Consider the following 20,301-nt stretch of genomic DNA (forward strand, 5'->3'; position numbering starts at 1 on the left):
TTTTAAAACGATCCCATCTTCCTTTTGTGCACTCCGTTTTGTGTCCTTGCATCATGATTTCACAACATGCATTCTCTAATTTTTCACAACTGCCTTTGTCTTTCAATTTCTCAAAGTTAATGTGCTCTCTCTTCTGTCTTTTCCAGATTCTTTTCAATTTAACTAGAACCTCAGCTACATGGCGTGAAAAATAATAGTACAATTCAGATGTTATTGAACTGCGTCGATATCATTACTTATTCCAAGTAAATGAAATATATTTTAATGTATCATCACCGCTTGCAAGGCATTCGCGTAGCAGTAGCACATTTTTAAAATTTTTATGAGGCAAAGCAATGTTGCTAGCAAGAAGTTATCGAATTTCAAAGATATTAGAGGAAAAGCGACATTACCACTTCTTCAACAGAATCAACAAATTGAAATTACATATTGCTCACTTTTTCACATACAGTGATTACTGCACTCACGAACGGAAAATACGCGGTGTGTCAAAAAGTAACTAGAATCTTTCAATTTCGCTTGTTGCGTTAGTACGATTCACACGATTTTTTCGTTGTCCTGTTGGTATACATATCTTAAATGTGTCTGTACAGTGATATCCATATCGGGTACTTAGTAGTCTGTGGTCAGCTATCAAAGTGTTTATATGTGTTAAAGTAGTATCGGTGATTATTTATTTTGTTAAAAAATTGCTCGAGTAAAGTTTTAGAAACGTTGAATATTGCATTTGATGAGTCTGCTATGAGTAACATAAGGGTTTGCGAGTGGTGTAAGCGTTTCAAAGAAGTCTGTGAAGACGAAGATGAGGAGCGCCTTGGATGCCCCACCATATCATCAACTAAAGAAATCGGGAAAAATTGAAGGAAATGATTGTGAACAATTGCCGAGTCACGGTCAGAGAAGTCCATGGTAATGTTGGTACATCGTCTGGCACATGCCACGAAATGTTTTTCTGGGGTTTTGGGTATGAGAAGTGACGGGAAAACTAATTTTATAATTGCAGAATTTCGCACAAAAAAGCGAATGCAAGGAGCTCAAGAGTCACTATATAGATGAAGTCAACCATTCAGAAATACTGAAGCATCTCATAATAGATTATCAAATATGGGTTTGCAGATATGACGTGGAAACTAGTGATCCATCGTCCTACTGAAATCATTCTGGATCCCCAAGACAGGAAAGACTCGGCAAGTCCGGTCACTTGTGAAGGTCATGCTCACTGTGTGTTGAGACTTTAACTGCATAGTGGACCACGAGTTTCTGCCACAAAGTCGAACTATCAATAAGCAATACCACTTACAAGTTCAGCGTCGTTTTCGTGATGCAGTCCGAAAACAGCGTCCGGATTTGTGGCGAAACAATTCGTAGCTTTTGCTCCACGATACTGCATCTTCTCACATTCCAATGATTGATCGCGAATTTTTCGCCAAAAACAATACAGTAATGATAGTCCCAGACACCATATTTGTGAGACATGTCTTCGCTGCGAAAGCTAAAAGCTGTTCCAAAGATAGAACTCCTAAAGTGCTTTGGGAATTGGTAAAAGATCTGGTATTAGTATATAATATCTAATGGGTATTATTTTGAAGAAGATAACATTGATGAAGATAAATAAAGATCCCATTATTTTTAACACGTCGCCTACGTGACCTGCACGCAAGTTATTAGATCAGTTCACGAAATCTCTTTAAATAACAGTTTTACTAGTGAAACAACAAAATAATATTTAGCGTATATTAACGAACATGTTGAGAAGCGTCTAATTTCAACTGCATCACGATCTGCTTCGAAATTGGCCGCTTTATGTGATTCTCACTTCTTGAAGCTAGCAATTCGAAGACCGAAGAAACACAGATTCTAGCTGAATACAAAATGCAACACTTCTTAAATAGTAAAGACAAAAAAGTAGCAACGCTACTGAATTTCTGGGCTAGATTTCATGGTACAGGAATGAATGATGCAGAGACCGTAAATGACTAATGTTGACGCCACAAATTTTGTTTGTCACAGTGTTGAAAAGTCTTTTGTGTCTAAACTACTACTTGGTTAGGGTACTGTCTACAGTAAAGCTATACCAGTGGGCCAAAGGATGTTGCCTGGTATTATAGTACTCCAACCTCGTCTGTCCCGATTGAAAAAAAATTCTAAAATTGGACAAATTTTTAGGAACAGACGTAACTCGTCCCCCTCTGAATCAGATGAAACCATCTTTTTCTGAACAGAAACGACAAATACTATTTATGAGGTTCTTCTATTTTAAAAAATGTATTTTTTAAACTTAGTTATTCATGGATGTAATTAGAGACAAAAGTACAGATTTCGTTGTTTTTAAATTGTTTTCTTATCTGTCATCGAACAATTTTCCCCGATCTCCACGCCAAACCGAACTCCATTCTTGTTAGTTTTAAATCAGTCATGATCATTAGACGATTCCACATTCTTACAACTATTTCATCCTCTTTGATAACAATGTCTCCATGCATTCCATCAACCACCAATCCAGCTTTATACAGTATTAAGTATTATAAATTCGGGAGTTCTGTTCCCATAAGTTCATATGGTAGGATATTAGATTTAAATATCCGGATCTGTAATCTTTAAAATATGTGAAATGTATAAAAATCTACTGACGAGAACAGCGGACACTCAGCTCAATTCACGTGTTTGAAGGTCAACGCTGGAAACCAAAAACTGTGAAATGGTGCGAAACCTCCAGCTCTTGAAAACCACTCCGTGTCCAGCAGTGCCTTAAACTTACTCTCTTCCTTCCTCTATATTTCACTGGGTAGCAATGAAAAAATAGTCTAAGTTTTTTTACTGATTTTTTTGTAATTGTGATGTACTAATTTGAAAAATGACATTGTTTTAGGTCAAACATATCAACTTTTTGAGTTATTGAATTTTCGTGTGTTATGACACATATAGCGAAAACCTGGGCAAATACTAATTTATTATTTCACAATTTACACTGTTTTATATTAAAACTTTTTATTTACAAGCCAATTAAATGATTTCAGCAAGAAGGCGGTGCAAAAACAATCCCGATATATTGCGTCTACAGGGAACACACCATGGTTGCTAAGAGGAATTCAGTTACAAGTTCCATAAAGCGTAGTTACCTGGCTTATTTATTTATGCAGATCGGTGGCCAAGATAAAGCTCAGGCACAACACACGGTATGCAACACATTCACCGAGTATCGGCGTCGGTAGACCAACGGCAAGAAGAATTCCTTGAAATTTGGAATTCCCACTGTCTGGAGAGACCGACAAACCATGCCACAGAGCGCAACTCCTGCACTGCTGAAGTGCCTGGGACTAACAGAAAGGACCTGATCTTGCATCAGGACATTGTCCTCCAGCTCATCACGAGGAAACTCCAATACCGGTCTCCGGAGCACTTTCTGACATTAGTAACGAAGTCTCCGCTAGTGTTGAAGAAAGAGAAGAATAATATTTAGATGTTAATAATGATGCCACAATTCCTTTTTCTCAACGGGAACTCAGTGATCTAGTTGGCGATCTCAGCTTGTCAAAATCTTTCGCCAAATTGTTGGCAATAAGATTGAAAGAAAAAACTTCCTATCTCACAGTATTCGAATCACTTTCCATCGCAACGAACACAAAAAGTTCCTCGATTTTTTTTCCAAAAGAGAAGAAATTGTTGTACTGTAAAGATATAGGATGTTCGCAAACACTATGAAGAAACTGAAAGTAGAAGGGTAGATGGTATTTTTTATGGTGGTGAAGACCTTTCTAGGCAGAAATAACGCGATGAACTACGTAGAACGTGTTATTACTACGCTGACCACTTTCAGATACCTTGAACCCAACTTGAGTGTTAAAATGCAATACTTATTCTACATATAGTTCGATTTCCCGCGAATCTGGAAGCAGTGAGCGACGAGCAGGGCAAGTGATTCCATCAGTAGATGAAAGAGATGGAGACCAGGTATCAGGGACGCTTGGATGCACTCATGATGGCAGACTACTGTTTGACTTCGATGAGAGACATTCGTGCTGCTGAACATTCTGCATATTCCAGGAAACTTACAATCAAGCTCTGAATTTCGAACAATGATGGCTTCTCATGCAATTGACACGTACACTACGTGATCAAAGGTATCCGGTCACACCCAAAACATACGTTTTTCATATTAGGTGCATTGTGCTGCCACCTACTGCCAGGTACTTCGTATCAGTGACCTCAGTAGTCATTAGACATCGTGAGAGAGCAGAATGGGGCGCTCCGCGGAACTCACGGACTCCGAGCGTGGTCAGGTGATTGCGTGTCACTTGTGTCATACGTTTGTACGCGAGATTTCCACACTCCTCAACATCCCTAGGTCCACTGTTTCCGATGTGATACTGAAGTGGAAACGTGAAGGGACACGTACAGCACAAAAGCGTACAGGTCGACATCGTCTGTTGGGTGAAATAGTCCGCCGACTGTTGAATACGGTCATAAAATGTAATAGATAGACATCTATCCAGACCATCACACAGGAATTCCAAACTGTATCAGGATCCACTGCAAGTACTATGACAGTTAGGCGCTATGCGAGAAAACTTGGATGTCATGGTCGAGCGGCTGCTCATAAGCCACACATCACGCAGATAAATGCCAAACGACGCCACGCTTGGTGTAAAGAGCGTAAACATTGGACGGCTGAACAGTGGAGAAACGTTGTGTGGAGTGACGAATCACGGTACACAATGGGGCGATCCGATGGCAGGGTGTGGGTATGGCGAATGGCCGGTGAACATCATCTGCCAGCGTGTATAATGCCAACAGTAAAATTCGGAGGCGGTGGTGTTATAGTGTGGTCGTGTTTTTCATGGAGGGGGCTAGCACCCCTTGTTGTTTTGCGTGGCACTATCACAGCAGGCCTACATTGATGTTTAAAGCACCTTCTTGCTTCCCACTGTCGAAGAGAAATTCGGGGATGGCGATTGCATCTTTCACCACGATCGAGTGGCTGTTCATAATGCACGGCCTGTGGCGGAGTGGTTACTCGACAATAACATCCCTGTAATGGACTGGTCTGTACAGAGTCCGGACCTGAATCCTATACAATACCTTTGGGATGTTTTGGAACGCCGACTTCGTGCCAGGCCTCACCGACCGACATCGATACCTCTCCTCAGTGCAGCAGTCCGTGAAGAATGGGCTGCCATTCCCCAAGAAACCTTCCAGCACCTGATTGGATGTATGACTGAGAGAGTGGAAGCTGTTGTCAAGGCTAAGGGTGGGCGAACACCATATTGAATTCCAGCATTACCAATGGAGGGCACCACGAACTTCTTAGTCATTTTCAACCAGGTGTCGGATACTTTTGATCACATAGTGTATCAATCTCCGTTACACAGTGTATGCTATTACATTTGTTTAATTAATATAGTTTTGTCGTATAGTGTTTTATATTTATAAAAAGATTTTTTTCCTGTGAAAAATCAAATTTCGAGAAGAAATATTAACAAAATATACAGGTCATGTCACAAAAATTCAATGTATTTCGTTCAAGTTCGCACTTTTATGAAATCAAGTTAGCATAAAAACATGACCTGATGAAGAAAAACGAATGTCATTGTCGAAATCAGGACTGCAAAAATATTCAGAATATGCTTCAAAGACGTAAATAATTTTTAGAAACAATTTTTTGTAGCCCTGTGTTTGTGGTTACTAGATTACTTTGAATTACTAACTTTTCAGCTCATCGATTCCGTTAACTGAGATTTCGACTTAGTTTCATCTATCTCACTGACATGTGCATTTAACGTCTATTTCAAGGGAGGGCCCGAGTTTACTGGTGTATAATAACAGTGGTTGGCTCTGAGCACTATGCGACTTAACTTCTGAGGTCATCAGTCGTCTAGAACTTAGAACTAATTAAACCTAACTAACCTAAGGACATCACACACATCCATGCCCGAGGCAGGATTCGAACCTGCGACCGTAGCGGTCGCTCGGTTCCAGACTGTAGCGTCTAGAACGGCACGGCCACTCCGGCCGGCTAATAGCAGTGGTTTTGATATATATATATATATATATATATATATATATATATATATATATATATATATATATATATATATATATATATATATATTCCTCCTATTGGAGGAATAAGGAATAAAATATCTCGATAAACAACTACAGTTTTTATGTTAAAAAAAGCGTCCTCAAATTCCTTGCGTAGTTCATATACAGTAATATTGTAAATAAGAACTATTATGTGATTCTCTTTAGAAAAACTTAAGAGTAAATTAAATGATAATATTTGTATTGTGGTAGCTTACCAGTGAACGTGGAGCTTGTGAATATCCTCACAATTTTTGAACTCACAGGAGGTAGACTCTCAAGGGACCCGGAGAAAATTAAGTCTATAGTTCGATCATCCATGGTTGTTGATAGAGTAGATTTCTATGTTCCTGTAAACAAAACCAATCTAACAGTACATTATCATCAAATATGAAAAAAACAATAACAGCGCACAATAACAGCGCTTAAAGCTGAGCAGTCACAACTGTAACGGATAAGAAGATAATGTTCTGTATTTTGAGTATCCACCATTTAAATGTTGACTGAGGATCAATTTTGATGCATGTAAAATTTTGCTCGTCCATATTCTGGTGCAAGTTAGAGCTCCTCCATGTCTGTCCCCTTTGGCGACTAAGTGTGATTCCTCATGTGATCTTGCTAGCCTGAAAGCAGTATTGCTGTAAAATATAATGTTATACTGGTGAAATGCATCCCAATGTGACAGGTTGGGTTTTTGCTGATATTTGATTTATGGGCATAAGGCCGTGGTCCAAGGCATGATTCTCGTCTTACGCTGCCGGAGACCTCATTAGAGGCTTAAACGACTCACAAAGCTGTTACAGACTCAAATAAGTTCAGTAAGCCGAACTGTTTATACACACTAACACTAAAAAGACGACCCTCGAAGGAGTTTTGCAAATTGATCCCAAATTGATATTCGGACAGGTATCGACAGAAAGCGCAAAATTGCAAACTTTGGCGGCCGATGGATGACTGTGTGAGACTGCAGCGCAATTTCATCGTACAGCTGGCAATGACAGTTCGATGATCCCTCTGCCAAGCAATTAAGTGTGATATGCAAGTATCCATGTAGATGTAGATGTAGACGGTAACTAGGAGACATGTCGATATCAAGTCATAAACTCTTTGCGAATTTCATTTCGTTACTCTGTTGTACAGTAGTTATGTCGCGCAGGCAGGCGCATGAACAGTATCCGTAAATGTCAGCATTTGAGAGAGGACGTGTAGTTGGTCTCAAATACATTGGTTCGAGTAATCGGTGAACTGCTCGACATTTGAATAGGAGTGATGCAGGAATGGATGAACCATGGCCGAACACAGCGTCAACAGGGAAGCGGTCGACATAGAGAGACGACAGAACGCGAAGACGGAGCAACCGTCAGAGAGGAACTCAGAGCCTTGGATTCATCATTATCACCGATCTGACGTGCAGCTGGTGCTTCAGTGATCACGAGCATTGATAGGTGGCTCACAGAAAGGGGGCTGAGCTCACGGCGCCCCTTGCGTAGACTGCTGTGTACACGAACAAGCCCGTTGCAGTTGTGTTGGGCACATTCGGCCTGAAATGTCACTGACTGGAATAGACTTGTCTTCAGTGATGAGTCCCAGCACGGACTAAACCCCGGTGACCAGTGAAGACATGTGTGGAGAGCCCCAGACAGCGGTGGGATACCAGCCTGACTGTCGCTCGTCATACCACCCAACAACCGAAAGTGATGGTCTGATGTGCCATCCACGTTGACATTCGCAGCACCCTTGCATCACAACGGTACGTCAACGATATTGTACGCCCCGTTTTGCCCTTCATGGCAAACCATCCTAGGCTTACATTTCAGAAAGACTATGCCCGCTCGCGCACGGTGAGTGCTTCTACTGCTTGTCTCCGTGGTTGCCAAACCCCTACGTCGGGCAGCAAGGTCGCCGGGTCTCTTTCCAGTTGAAAGTGTTCGAAGCATTACGGGCACGTCCCTCCAGCCATCTCGAGATTTTGACAATCTAAAGGGCTAATTGGACAAAATTTCGCACGATATCCCCAGGAATACATCCAACAAGGCTATCAACCAGTGCAAGCCGAATAATTGGTTACATTAGGGCCAGAGTTGGGCCAACGCCTTTTTGACTTGCTCAATTTGTGAAGCTCTTTCCCGTGAATAACTAATTCAGTTTTTTGAAATTGTAATCGTTTGTTTGTCTGTACATGTGCATCACATCTACCGATTTCGGTCCCATTAGAATAATTCCTTATTGGCATGTGCTTTTTTTTCTTTTTTTTTGCCGTCTTAGTATGTGTGTGTATCGATCGACGCACAGGTCGGTTCGTGACGTCATCAGGCCGCTGCCTAAGTTGGCGGAGTGTTATATGTGTCGTCCAGCCGCCAACTGCTTTTGTGTTTCTTTAGGCGGGTGTTAGTGCAAGATCCACTGCTGATTTATACGTGTCGCCCAGCCGCCAATTGCTCTTCTGTTTATTTAGGCGGGTGTTAATGCTCCTTTTTTGTTAATGCTTCTATTCTTTTCCGCAAGTGCAAGGAACTTTCTATACTACAGCGGGTGAAGTTCCTTTTCCGTGTTTAAACATTTCCAGCACTGGAAGACGGAATATTAGGCAGAGAATTATGCCTTGGACCACGTTGGTTATGCTCACAAATCAAGTATCGGCAATAACGCAAATGTCGTCCGTGAAAAGCTGCAATCTAAGACTGGATTGTGTCGTTGGGTGTAGGAGGAGATAGAGAAATTAAATTACATTAAATTAATACTTGTTCCATAGATCATGCATACGACATTCTGTAATGCTTTGAAACGTGTCCGTGTAACATAAATTTTCCTTACACGACAGAATCTCGTTTCTTTTTTTCGTTTTTTTTCTGCAATTACTACTCCATATATACAAATTTGCATTTAAAAGCTGGTTGGCTGTCTGTCAGACTTTTAATGCTATTTGGTACATGAGGAAAGATTTTTCTTTCAGCCTAATTCACCCCTTTCTTTGTCAAAGTCAGATTTAACTAAGAACAGTGAAGATCATCCTTTCTTCTAGAGTTCCTATTATATTTGAATTGGAATGGGTTGTTAATAATAAATTTCATAAGTGAATATATGTATTGAAAGGGTTCTGTGAATATCCTGAGTTCCTTAAGTAAATGTCTGCAAGGTGGTCTTGGATGGGCTCCACAATTATTCTGATTACACGCTTTTGTGCAATGAATACTTTTTCCCTTAACGATGAATTGTCCCAAAATATGATGCCAAAGCAGTGAATGAAAATTGGCATAGTAGGCTGATTTACTGATATGTTTATCACCAAAATTTGCCATAATCCTTATGACATAAATAGGTGAATCTAAACGTTCCAGCAGATCAATGTGTTTATTCCAATTCAATTTCTCATCACTGCACATAGCCAGAAATTTTGAATATTCTGCTTTAGCAATAGATTTCTGTTCAAAGTCTGTATTTAGCAATGGTGTTATGCCATTTACTGTAAAGAATTGTATGTACTGTGTATTCTCAAAATTTAGTCAGTGTCCATTTACAGCGAACCACTTAATGATTATCTGATAGACATTGTTTACAATTTTCTCATCTAATTATTGTTTGTGAGGTGTGATATCATCAGAATCTTGCATCATCAGAAAAAAGAACTATCTTTCGACATTCATGAATATAGAGAGACAAGTCATTAATATGAACCCTGTGGGACACCACTCTTGATATCTTCATAGTTAGAGGACTCCACTGATTTTTCTAGATTATCTGTACTGTAAATTTCAACTTTCTACATTCTTCCAGTTAAATATGAGTTAAACCATTTGTGACCTGTCACACGTATACCGCAATACTTAAGCTATACTTAAGCTTATCTAGGTGAATTTCATGATTCACACATTCAAAAGCCTTTGGGAGATCCGGGTCTCTTTCCAGTTGAAAGTGTTCGAAGCATTACGGGCACGTCCCTCCAGCCATCTCGAGATTTTGACAATCTAAAGGGCTAATTGGACAAAATTTCGCACGATATCCCCAGGAATACATCCAACAAGGCTATCAACCAGTGCAAGCCGAATAATTGGTTACATTAGGGCCAGAGTTGGGCCAACGCCTTTTTGACTTGCTCAATTTGTGAAGCTCTTTCCCGTGAATAACTAATTCAGTTTTTTGAAATTGTAATCGTTTGTTTGTCTGTACATTTGCATCACATCTACCGATTTCGGTCCCATTAGAATAATTCCTTATTGGCATGTGCTTTTTTTTCTTTTTTTTTGCCGTCTTAGTATGTGTGTGTATCGATCGACGCATAGGTCGGTTCGTGACGTCATCAGGCCGCTGCCTAAGTTGGCGGAGTGTTATATGTGTCGTCCAGCCGCCAACTGCTTTTGTGTTTCTTTAGGCGGGTGTTAGTGCAAGATCCACTGCTGATTTATACGTGTCGCCCAGCCGCCAATTGCTCTTCTGTTTATTTAGGCGGGTGTTAATGCTCCTTTTTTGTTAATGCTTCTATTCTTTTCCGCAAGTGCAAGGAACTTTCTATACTACAGCGGGTGAAGTTCCTTTTCCGTGTTTAAACATTTCCAGCACTGGAAGACGGAATATTAGGCAGAGAATTATGCCTTGGACCACGTTGGTTATGCTCACAAATCAAGTATCGGCAATAACGCAAATGTCGTCCGTGAAAAGCTGCAATCTAAGACTGGATTGTGTCGTTGGGTGTAGGAGGAGATAGAGAAATTAAATTACATTAAATTAATACTTGTTCCATAGATCATGCATACGACATTCTGTAATGCTTTGAAACGTGTCCGTGTAACATAAATTTTCCTTACACGACAGAACAGTGAAGATCATCCTTTCTTCTAGAGTTCCTATTATATTTGAATTGGAATGGGTTGTTAATAATAAATTTCATAAGTGAATATATGTATTGAAAGGGTTCTGTGAATATCCTGAGTTCCTTAAGTAAATGTCTGCAAGGTGGTCTTGGATGGGCTCCACAATTATTCTGATTACACGCTTTTGTGCAATGAATACTTTTTCCCTTAACGATGAATTGTCCCAAAATATGATGCCAAAGCAGTGAATGAAAATTGGCATAGTAGGCTGATTTACTGATATGTTTATCACCAAAATTTGCCATAATCCTTATGACATAAATAGGTGAATCTAAACGTTCCAGCAGATCAATGTGTTTATTCCAATTCAATTTCTCATCACTGCACATAGCCAGAAATTTTGAATATTCTGCTTTAGCAATAGATTTCTGTTCAAAGTCTGTATTTAGCAATGGTGTTATGCCATTTACTGTAAAGAATTGTATGTACTGTGTATTCTCAAAATTTAGTCAGTGTCCATTTACAGCGAACCACTTAATGATTATCTGATAGACATTGTTTACAATTTTCTCATCTAATTATTGTTTGTGAGGTGTGATATCATCAGAATCTTGCATCATCAGAAAAAAGAACTATCTTTCGACATTCATGAATATAGAGAGACAAGTCATTAATATGAACCCTGTGGGACACCACTCTTGATATCTTCATAGTTAGAGGACTCCACTGATTTTTCTAGATTATCTGTACTGTAAATTTCAACTTTCTACATTCTTCCAGTTAAATATGAGTTAAACCATTTGTGCCCTGTCACACGTATACCGCAATACTTAAGCTATACTTAAGCTTATCTAGGTGAATTTCATGATTCACACATTCAAAAGCCTTTGGGAGATCACAAAAAATCCCAATGCGTAATGTTGGCTTATTCAGAGCATTTAATATTTGATCAGTGAAAGCATATATAGTATTTTCTGTTGAAAATCCTTTCTGAAACCAAACTGACTTTTTGTTGGTACTTCACTCCAGATATGTAAAGCTAGTCTTGAATACATTATTTTTTGAAGAATTTTGGATAAAGCTGTCAGAAGTGAGATTGGGCGATAGTTGTTAGCATCATACCTATTCCTTTTTTATGCAATAGTTTAACAGTAGCATATTTCAGTCCATCCAGAATTATTCCCTGTTTTAGTGAGCTACAACATGCGTGGCTGAGGATCCTGCTTATCTATTAGGAGCAAGCACTTAATACTCAGCTGAAAATTCCATCAAATTCCATGTGACTTTTTACTTTTAAGTGAATTTATTATTTCCATAATTTCAGAAGGGGAGGTGGGTTGAATTTCAACTTCATCCAATTGCATAGATACTGCCTCTTTAATTTACAACCTTGCACTTTCTAGTAAACACCTGGATCCTATTTTCTCTACAACACTTAAAAATGATTATTAAAATATGTTCTACTTCTGACTTTTGTTAACAAACTTTTCATTGAGTTTAATAGAAAAACAGTCTTCCTGTTTCCCTTTTAACAGTATTCCAAATTGTTTTAATTTTATTCTCAATGGTACTAATATCAGTGCACATACTTCAGGACTTTTTAATAACTTTTTTTAACATAGTGCAGTAGTTTTTATAATGTTTGACTCTTTCTGGATCGTTACTCCTTCTAGCGATAGGATCTATTTCCCTTTTCTGTTTACAATATATTTTTATCCCTTTAGTAAGCCAGGACTTTTTAGATGGTTTCTTATAATTAAGTTTCATTGTTTTCTTAGGGAGAATGTTTTTCAAATATACTCACAAAAGTATTATGAAATAGGTTAAATTTTAAATTACTATCAGGTTCCCTGTACTCCTCATCCCAGTCTAACTTTTGCAAACTTTCCCTAGGATTTGCAGCTCTTAAATCGTTAATTGAATGTACTGTTCTGGAGGACTGTTCTGCATTATTGTAAGGAACCATGCCATATACTGCAACTAGCTGTGCATCATGAGCTGAAAGACCATCCTTAACAGAAAAAGTTTTTATTTGATTAAGTTTATTTTGGTCTATGAAAACGTTATCTATCAGTGTGCTGCTTTCCTGTGCTACCCAAGTAGGAAAATCAATATCTGATGTCAAATTGAAAGAAACAAGTTATATTTCAAGGTCAAGCTTTCTATCAGAGTTGTTCAGAAAATCTACATTGAAATCCCCACAAACAAAAATTTCCTTCCCTCTGTCTGACAGATAGCATAACAAAGAATCCAAGTTTTTCAGAAATAGCTGAAAATTTCCCAATGGGGACCTATACACAGTTACAATTATAAAAGTACCATCATTTAGTTTAAGATCACAGACATATCCTTCTATACATTGCTCTTCACAAAATTTTTAGTTTCTAAATTTTTCACACTAATTTTTTAACGACTATGGGAACTCCTCCTCTATCCATAGTGTCTGTACTTACATGTACTGAAAAGTTATATCCATCTACATTGAGCTTTTCCAAATCTGTGACTGTATGATGTAAAGACAGGCGTAGTACATCTATTCTACCCTCAGTTTCTAAATCTTCTAAACAGACAAGAAAGTCATCTACTTTGTTTTTTAATCTTCTGATATTCTGAAGCAATATCATAAGAATATTTGTCACTGAACTTTTATGAGAATCTTGTGATATACTAACATTATTTTTTTACTGTACTTTCGTGAGAATCTTGTGATATTTTAGCATCTCTAGTATCTTCCTGTCTGAGCTTCTCATTAAGCTTAATTTCATTCAGTGTTGAATCATTGGACACTAACCTTAGCCTAAAAAATAGGTACTCCCATGAGTTTCAGTACCCCTCCCCTTTAAGACTTTGCTGTCATCCTGTCCAGTTTAACCTTTCCTTTCCTATTCAGATGCAGGTGTTGCCTCGTGAAATCCCACCTACCACTAGCATCAATAGGAACCAAACCTCTGCCTGACAAAGTAACTGCCTGAAGCAGCTGATGTAACTCCATATTGACCCTTCTGACAGAGCTGATCAACTCGGGCCAATCATACTGCATGAAAGCAAGAACCAGGCCAACATTTGTATGGTTCGTTGCAAATCCTGTTTTTATCAGGTCACACTCAATATTGTAGCCCTGATCCCTATCAATATTGTTTTCTGCTCCACCTACTATGACAACGTGATCCTGCTGTGTAAAACCATTGCACAATGATCCTACATCCTCTATCACATGGCTAAGACATTCAATGGGCTTAAAAAAACTTGTGACCTGGTACCTAATTTTTCCTGAAAGATCTGGGCCATACCTCTTCCACAGCCACTATGTAGTAACAAAACTTTCCTGCTACTTACTACTTTTTTTTAAAGTGAAAGTCTGATGAGTATTAACTACACTTACTTCTACCTGAACCTCTTCCTTAGTTAACTGAGGTAGCAAGCAAACCTATTGTTTGTGCTAATGATTAAACAGTCAGATACTGTTCTCTTTCTGTGGCCCCTGTTCCTTGCTACCACTTCTCACCTGTCTTCACCCTATCTCCCCCTAACCTCTTCAGTTCCCCTTAGCACTATCCAATTCAGCCTTAAGGGCTCTATTCTTTCCTTCCTGTTCAGCTATGTTCCTATTTCCTGAACATACTTTGCAATACCATGGAAGAGACACATTTACTTCCCCAATTCCCATACCACCACATTCCCCCCAATGTAACCATCTGTCACGACAGCTGCACAGATCCCCGGAACTAACTTTCCCATGGCAGTTCAAACACTTCTCGCTCATGGTTTATCTACACAATAACAGTAATGTTGTTAATTACAGATAACAACAGTCAATAAAGTTATGTGGCATACTAATATATGTGTATACTCTTAATATAGTAACGTAATGCGCTTAAAATAATGTTAAAACTCAAAACTTGTGTACCCGAAACATTAGGCCTAAGATCACGTATGTTATAAGTTTCTTTTCCATTACAGGTTGACTGGAATGAACACTAATTAATATATTAGTTTTGCACACACAGCTCTGTTCAGAATTTCACATATGAAAGTATTTGGACTCTATACCAAGTCATTAGGTCGAACACGAAAACTAGAACGTATTTCCATGGGAGTTCATAATACATATGACTACTGATGTAGTGTCCTACTTCTTAAGTGAACATAGCGTGCCACTTATTTATTTCGCAAATACATATTTCTTCTTCAGTTTGCTTAAAATTGCACATATCGTATGTATTACTTTTAATATCTCTAAAACAATAAAACAACAAAAAAATTTTAGTGAATTAAGGCTATGAAATACATTTAATAAGAGAAAACAGCCAATTTAGCTGTAATCTGTGAATATAAAATACGGACAGCACAAACTTAAGCAATGAGCTGACTTATACAGGTGAATTTTTGTCGGACACACGATGACACTTTTCTGAGAACTCTACTGTGTTTTTATCGGAAATAAATCACTTCTCGGAGATGTCAAAAGGTTGAGCAGATGTATGGAAGTTTTTTGAAGAGCAGAGATCCGAAATTGTGGTACATGTAACCTCATTTTATCAATTTTGCAATGGTTGTGGAAAAGCCAGTGACTGTAACAAATAAGGTAATATCTCATAAAGTAATGAATTTCTGCTAACAGACAATATAAGATAGTTTCCATGTTGATAAACACGAGACGTTTCGAGGTTTCATTCTCATTTTAGATCCTTGTTCTTACATATTTTTATATACAGAGTGTAAATAAATTTCATTTACAGACTATAATGATAGATTCTTACACCAAAACAAGAAACGTCTGTTAAAAACTGGCTGTACAACGCATACTTTACGAGCTATGAGCACTTCCTCAATAGAAGTAGCGAAGATGAACAAGTGTTCATAGGTGTTCAGATGTGCATTTTAGAGTCCACATTTAGCCGATATTATTTCTCATTTTTTATGTAATGAACCTCTCCTCAAAGTCTGTAAAGGGAATTTAGTTACACCCTGTATAATCATCTAGTTAGTGTGATTACCGAGCGATTTATTGCATTTTAAGTTTTGCTTCTCTATTCTGCTGTGAAGCTAAAAAGTTCAGTATTTAAAACTATATAAGCCAATAATCTCAATATTGTTGTATTTACTTACTATATGTGAGATGTCTGGGGTTACAGTACACAGCTCCGGCATACATCTGTCACAAAACGTAAAAAATTTAAAGAAAAATATCGTCTTGTCAAAGTTTACACATTTCCTACGGAGGAAGGCGGATATTTTTTAAGACGATACGTTTTCACAGAGATTACTTATATAAATATAAACAAATCTTCTATCAATGAAATACTTGATGAATCTTTGTTTTCACACAGTTTTCCTGAAAAACTCTTGAAAAGCTCTTTAAATCACTTTCCAACATTACATTCACTATGTTGCTTCCTACTTTGTATTGTGGCAACCTAACTCTAATTCCACTATCAAATCCATTGTGTAACCTTTGTTCAAATATTAAGATCTTGTTTTCTGTCTGTGAACAGATGGTCTGAATACGTATGTTCCTGCGGCTACTGCGAATTTTGCACGTCTGTTGCGGATGTATACAGTGATGTGTTCCATATCTCTGGCTCAAAAATGTCTGCCAGTTTGTCCTAGGTATATTTGGGAACAAGCCGTACGCATTTTGTTATAAATCCTTGCTTCTACGTAACACCCTTGTGAACAATATGGTTTATGTATTAACTTCTGTCCTAATTTATTGATTGTGGAAACAATTATTCCGGTTTTTGTGTGATCTGAAAGTATTTGTAGCCCTCTGTGAGATTTTGCCTAAGAATGGAATGCTGGATTAGCAGTTTGTGCCTAGTATTTCTTTATTTCCGTTGGTTGTAACTGGCTACGTAGAAGGAGTAATTGTATGCTGTTGTTTACTTCATGTTCTATAGAGAATGTTATTTTACCGAGTAAATTAGTGAAAAAGAATCTATGGTGCCACCAGTACTCCCTTTTGTTATAAGTGCTGTATCATTGTTAAAAGTGCTGTATCATCCACATATCTCGCGTGAAAAAATATTTTCATGAGGCACGTTTCATTATCCTGTAATATCTGTGGTTCAAGGTGGTTCAGAAGTATACTGTATCTGCAGCGGTACCAGAAATACGAGAGCCCAGTGTCAGAGTATCAGGTAACATGTAAATCTTATCACTGCGTCTGAAAATAAATATCAGATTCAGAACGTACGCTCCCTACTTATCGAGAGTGGAAAATTACCTTACATGACTGAATTCCAGAGCTCCAAGTTAAAAGCTCAAATAAAATTACTCAATGAGGAACATCCAGTCAGGTCAGTAGTTAATTCAATAGTCAACGTTGCTTACAAATTCTCCCTTAAACTAAATGAAATAGTTTCTAAAAGCTACCTATACAGCAAAACGTACTCCATAAATGGCACTAATTCCTTATCTAAGAGCGGAAGTATGTTAAAATTATTGAAGGTTCACATTTTTCATCTCTACATACAGAAGATTATACTACAACATTCCAAACCAAAATGTCATAGATATCATTCAAAACAATGTATTGAAATACGAAACGCTGTCTTCATAGAAACTATGGAACTCTTCAGGTTAATTTTAAGCTAAAATTATTTCAGATTCAATAATAATATTTGTATGCAACTTAATGGAGTGGCAATGGGATTTTATTTTTCTGGCACCATTCCTGATATACGGGGTGGTCATAAACGGCCTGAAAAGGTTGTAGGGGTGTTGCAGGGTAGGTTGTGGTTAGAAATAACTGTTAAGAGCAAAATTCGATACCTTGCACCGTTCCCGAATTATTTAGCACTGAACTTAGCCACTCAGGCCGTAACGCGCGCAAATCCAAGCAGCCTGGCAATACAATTTAATGTCAGTTGTTCTCATAGTGTAAATGAAAGCGCGCGATAATGCTCAGCTTTTGGCTCGGATTCGAACTTTAGTGCCGTCCCATGTCCAGTGTTTATATTTTTTTCTTGTTCGGTTTTGGGAAACCAAACGAAGAACTTGTTTGGCGACACCGTGTCTGGCGATCCGCTTGAATCGTGCGCAACAGTTTGATCGGCTAACTTCAATGCTAAATAAGTCGGAAACAGTTACTTCTCAGCACAACCTACTCTATAACACCCCTACAAGTTTTTCAGGCCGCTTCTGACCACCCTGTATTTTAAATAATCTTGAAATATAAATGGAGACATTGGGGACACTACTGCCAGAGTGGCCGTGCGGTTCTAGGCACTACAGTCTGGAACCGAGCGACCGCTATGGTCGCAGGTTCGAATCCTGCTTCGGGCATGGATGTGTGTGATGTCCTTAGGTTAGTTAGGTTTAATTAGTTCTAAATTCTAGGTGACTGATGACCTCAGAAGTTAGGTCGCATAGTGCCCAGAGCCATTTGAACCAACAAAGCACGACTACAGAACCACCTTCAACGTTCATTGAAAGAAAACATTGGCCAACACTAGTAAATTCATGAACAACTGTCAAAAGCAAGTTGAATACAGCTCACTGCTTCATAAGGCATATAAACTGCACTAAACTAACACAATTACCAGAATGAAATAAACACCATAAAGGAAAATGCAGGAGATAATGACATCCAAAACAATGTGATACACAGGATAAAAATATAGCTAGAGACAGCTAATGCACAAAAGGAAATACACTTCACAACACAATCAAAGGGTATCTTCTTTGAAATACCGTAACTGCCTCCCATTGCGACGCATAAATTTGAAATTTGGCTCAAAGGTTCAAATGGTTCAAATGGCTCTGAGCACTATGGGACTTAACTTCTGAGGTCATCAGTCCCCTAGAACTTAGAACTACTTAAACCTAACTATCCTAAGGACAAAACACACATCCATGCCCGAGGCAGGATTCGAACCTGCGACCGCGCTCAAAGGTGCCTGCAGGCTTTCTCTGTAGTGGTGCAAAAGCGTGACACCCTGCAAAGTTACCCTCGGGCTCGAAGACATTTCAAACAGCAAAATGTCGACACATGCGAAGAAAAGGCCAGAGCTTAGAAGTTCATCTGAAGTGTAAAATGGATTAATGATGTCACATTGGCACCAAATTTCACTATAGTTCTGCCCAACGCCACCGTATATGTGCCATCCTTTTACCAAGTAGTTCCATCATACACATCAGAGCAAAAATCGCAGTCGTGCTACACTCCAAACGACTGCGATCTCATTCAGTGAGGTCCAGTGGCCCACGATGTCCTTGAAAACGGATTGAATCGTCCGAGGAATGTCAGAAGTGTCAAAGGTTGCCAGTAACGTCGTCCTGTTGCTCGCTGCACTGCGACTGTCGTTTTCGATCGCGAAATGTGTGGGAATCAACACTCCAGGGGAAGGGACGCCCTTTATGCCACCCTCTGAGGCCTTTTCGGGTCGATTCTGAGCGTTTGTGTGTCTGAAATGTTTTCCTCGGCCACCCATAAGAAAACCGCGCGATTTCAACGCTGGGCGTCGCCTTCTTACCTCCATCGCACAGGTGTCAAGAGAACGGGTAAAATGTGGGTAAGGGGTGTGTGACGACCTTCCCATTGTGTGGAACGTCCACGGTGTCGTTGGGCAGCATTGTGGTGAAATTTGGTGCCAGTGTGACATCATTAACTAACCATACATTTCACATGAACTTCTTCGAGCCTAAAAGTTAATATGTGAACCATACTTTCCGCAGTACCCATCCGTAGAAGCACAGATATACACAGTCCAGTTACATTAATGTGACCAACTATGTTCGTCGTCAACGTGCAGGAACCACTCACAGATGGCAGTTGGCAACACTAGCAGTGGAAGTTACATGAAGTGTGTCAGTGGGACACGGAGCGGTCCGAAAGGGCATTGGCTTTTGGGTCAACATTTCCAAAATGGCTAAGTCTGTAAACTGTCAACGTGCCGCCGTGATTCATGTCGAACCCGGCGTAGTCGTAAAATGCGGGGTGTCTGGAAAACCTGCTTTCTCGGATCGCCAGACAAAATTCAAACGAATCGTATTAATGAATGTTATTACAAAAGGAAAATATAAAGTACTTAACTTTGGGAAATACAGATGTGTTGAAAGCAAAGGACGATAGACAAAATAAACAAGGTTCTTCAATATAACACTTCCAAGTTTCAGCTACAGCAAAGCAAAATAATGAGCTTTGACACTTCTATTCAGGTCGCTGGTGTTGAAGCTCTAGTAGAAATGGGCCGCGACCAGTCGGGCGCGGCGCTTATGTCCTCTTCGTATAGAGGCCACTGCTGTCGCGTTGTCATCCTGGAAAGGGGTCGGTTAGCGTGCAATTGGCTGCCGTCTTCTTCGCAGCCCTCTCTGCTCTCTCGTTCCCGACTGGCGCGCCAGTGCTTGACTTCACGCCATAACAGTTAAGACTTGGCTTGTTTGGGGAAGGAGACCAGACAGCGAGGTC

At 39.2% G+C, this 20,301-nt stretch overlaps 1 protein-coding gene across 1 annotated transcript in view; it reads right to left on the reverse strand.

The window, feature by feature from the left end:
* The window catches only part of LOC126183826 (NACHT and WD repeat domain-containing protein 2), a 293,040-nt gene extending 286,638 nt beyond the window's left edge, over window positions 1–6,402 (reverse strand). Inside the window, 1 exon segment of the mRNA XM_049926082.1 lies at window positions 6,300–6,402. Coding sequence (XP_049782039.1) covers window positions 6,300–6,402 — 103 coding nt within the window.
* Window positions 6,403–20,301: the final 13,899 nt, after the last annotated feature.

This window comes from Schistocerca cancellata, chromosome 4, assembly GCF_023864275.1.
Source record: "Schistocerca cancellata isolate TAMUIC-IGC-003103 chromosome 4, iqSchCanc2.1, whole genome shotgun sequence".
Classification (NCBI taxonomy): Eukaryota; Metazoa; Arthropoda; class Insecta; order Orthoptera; family Acrididae; genus Schistocerca; species Schistocerca cancellata.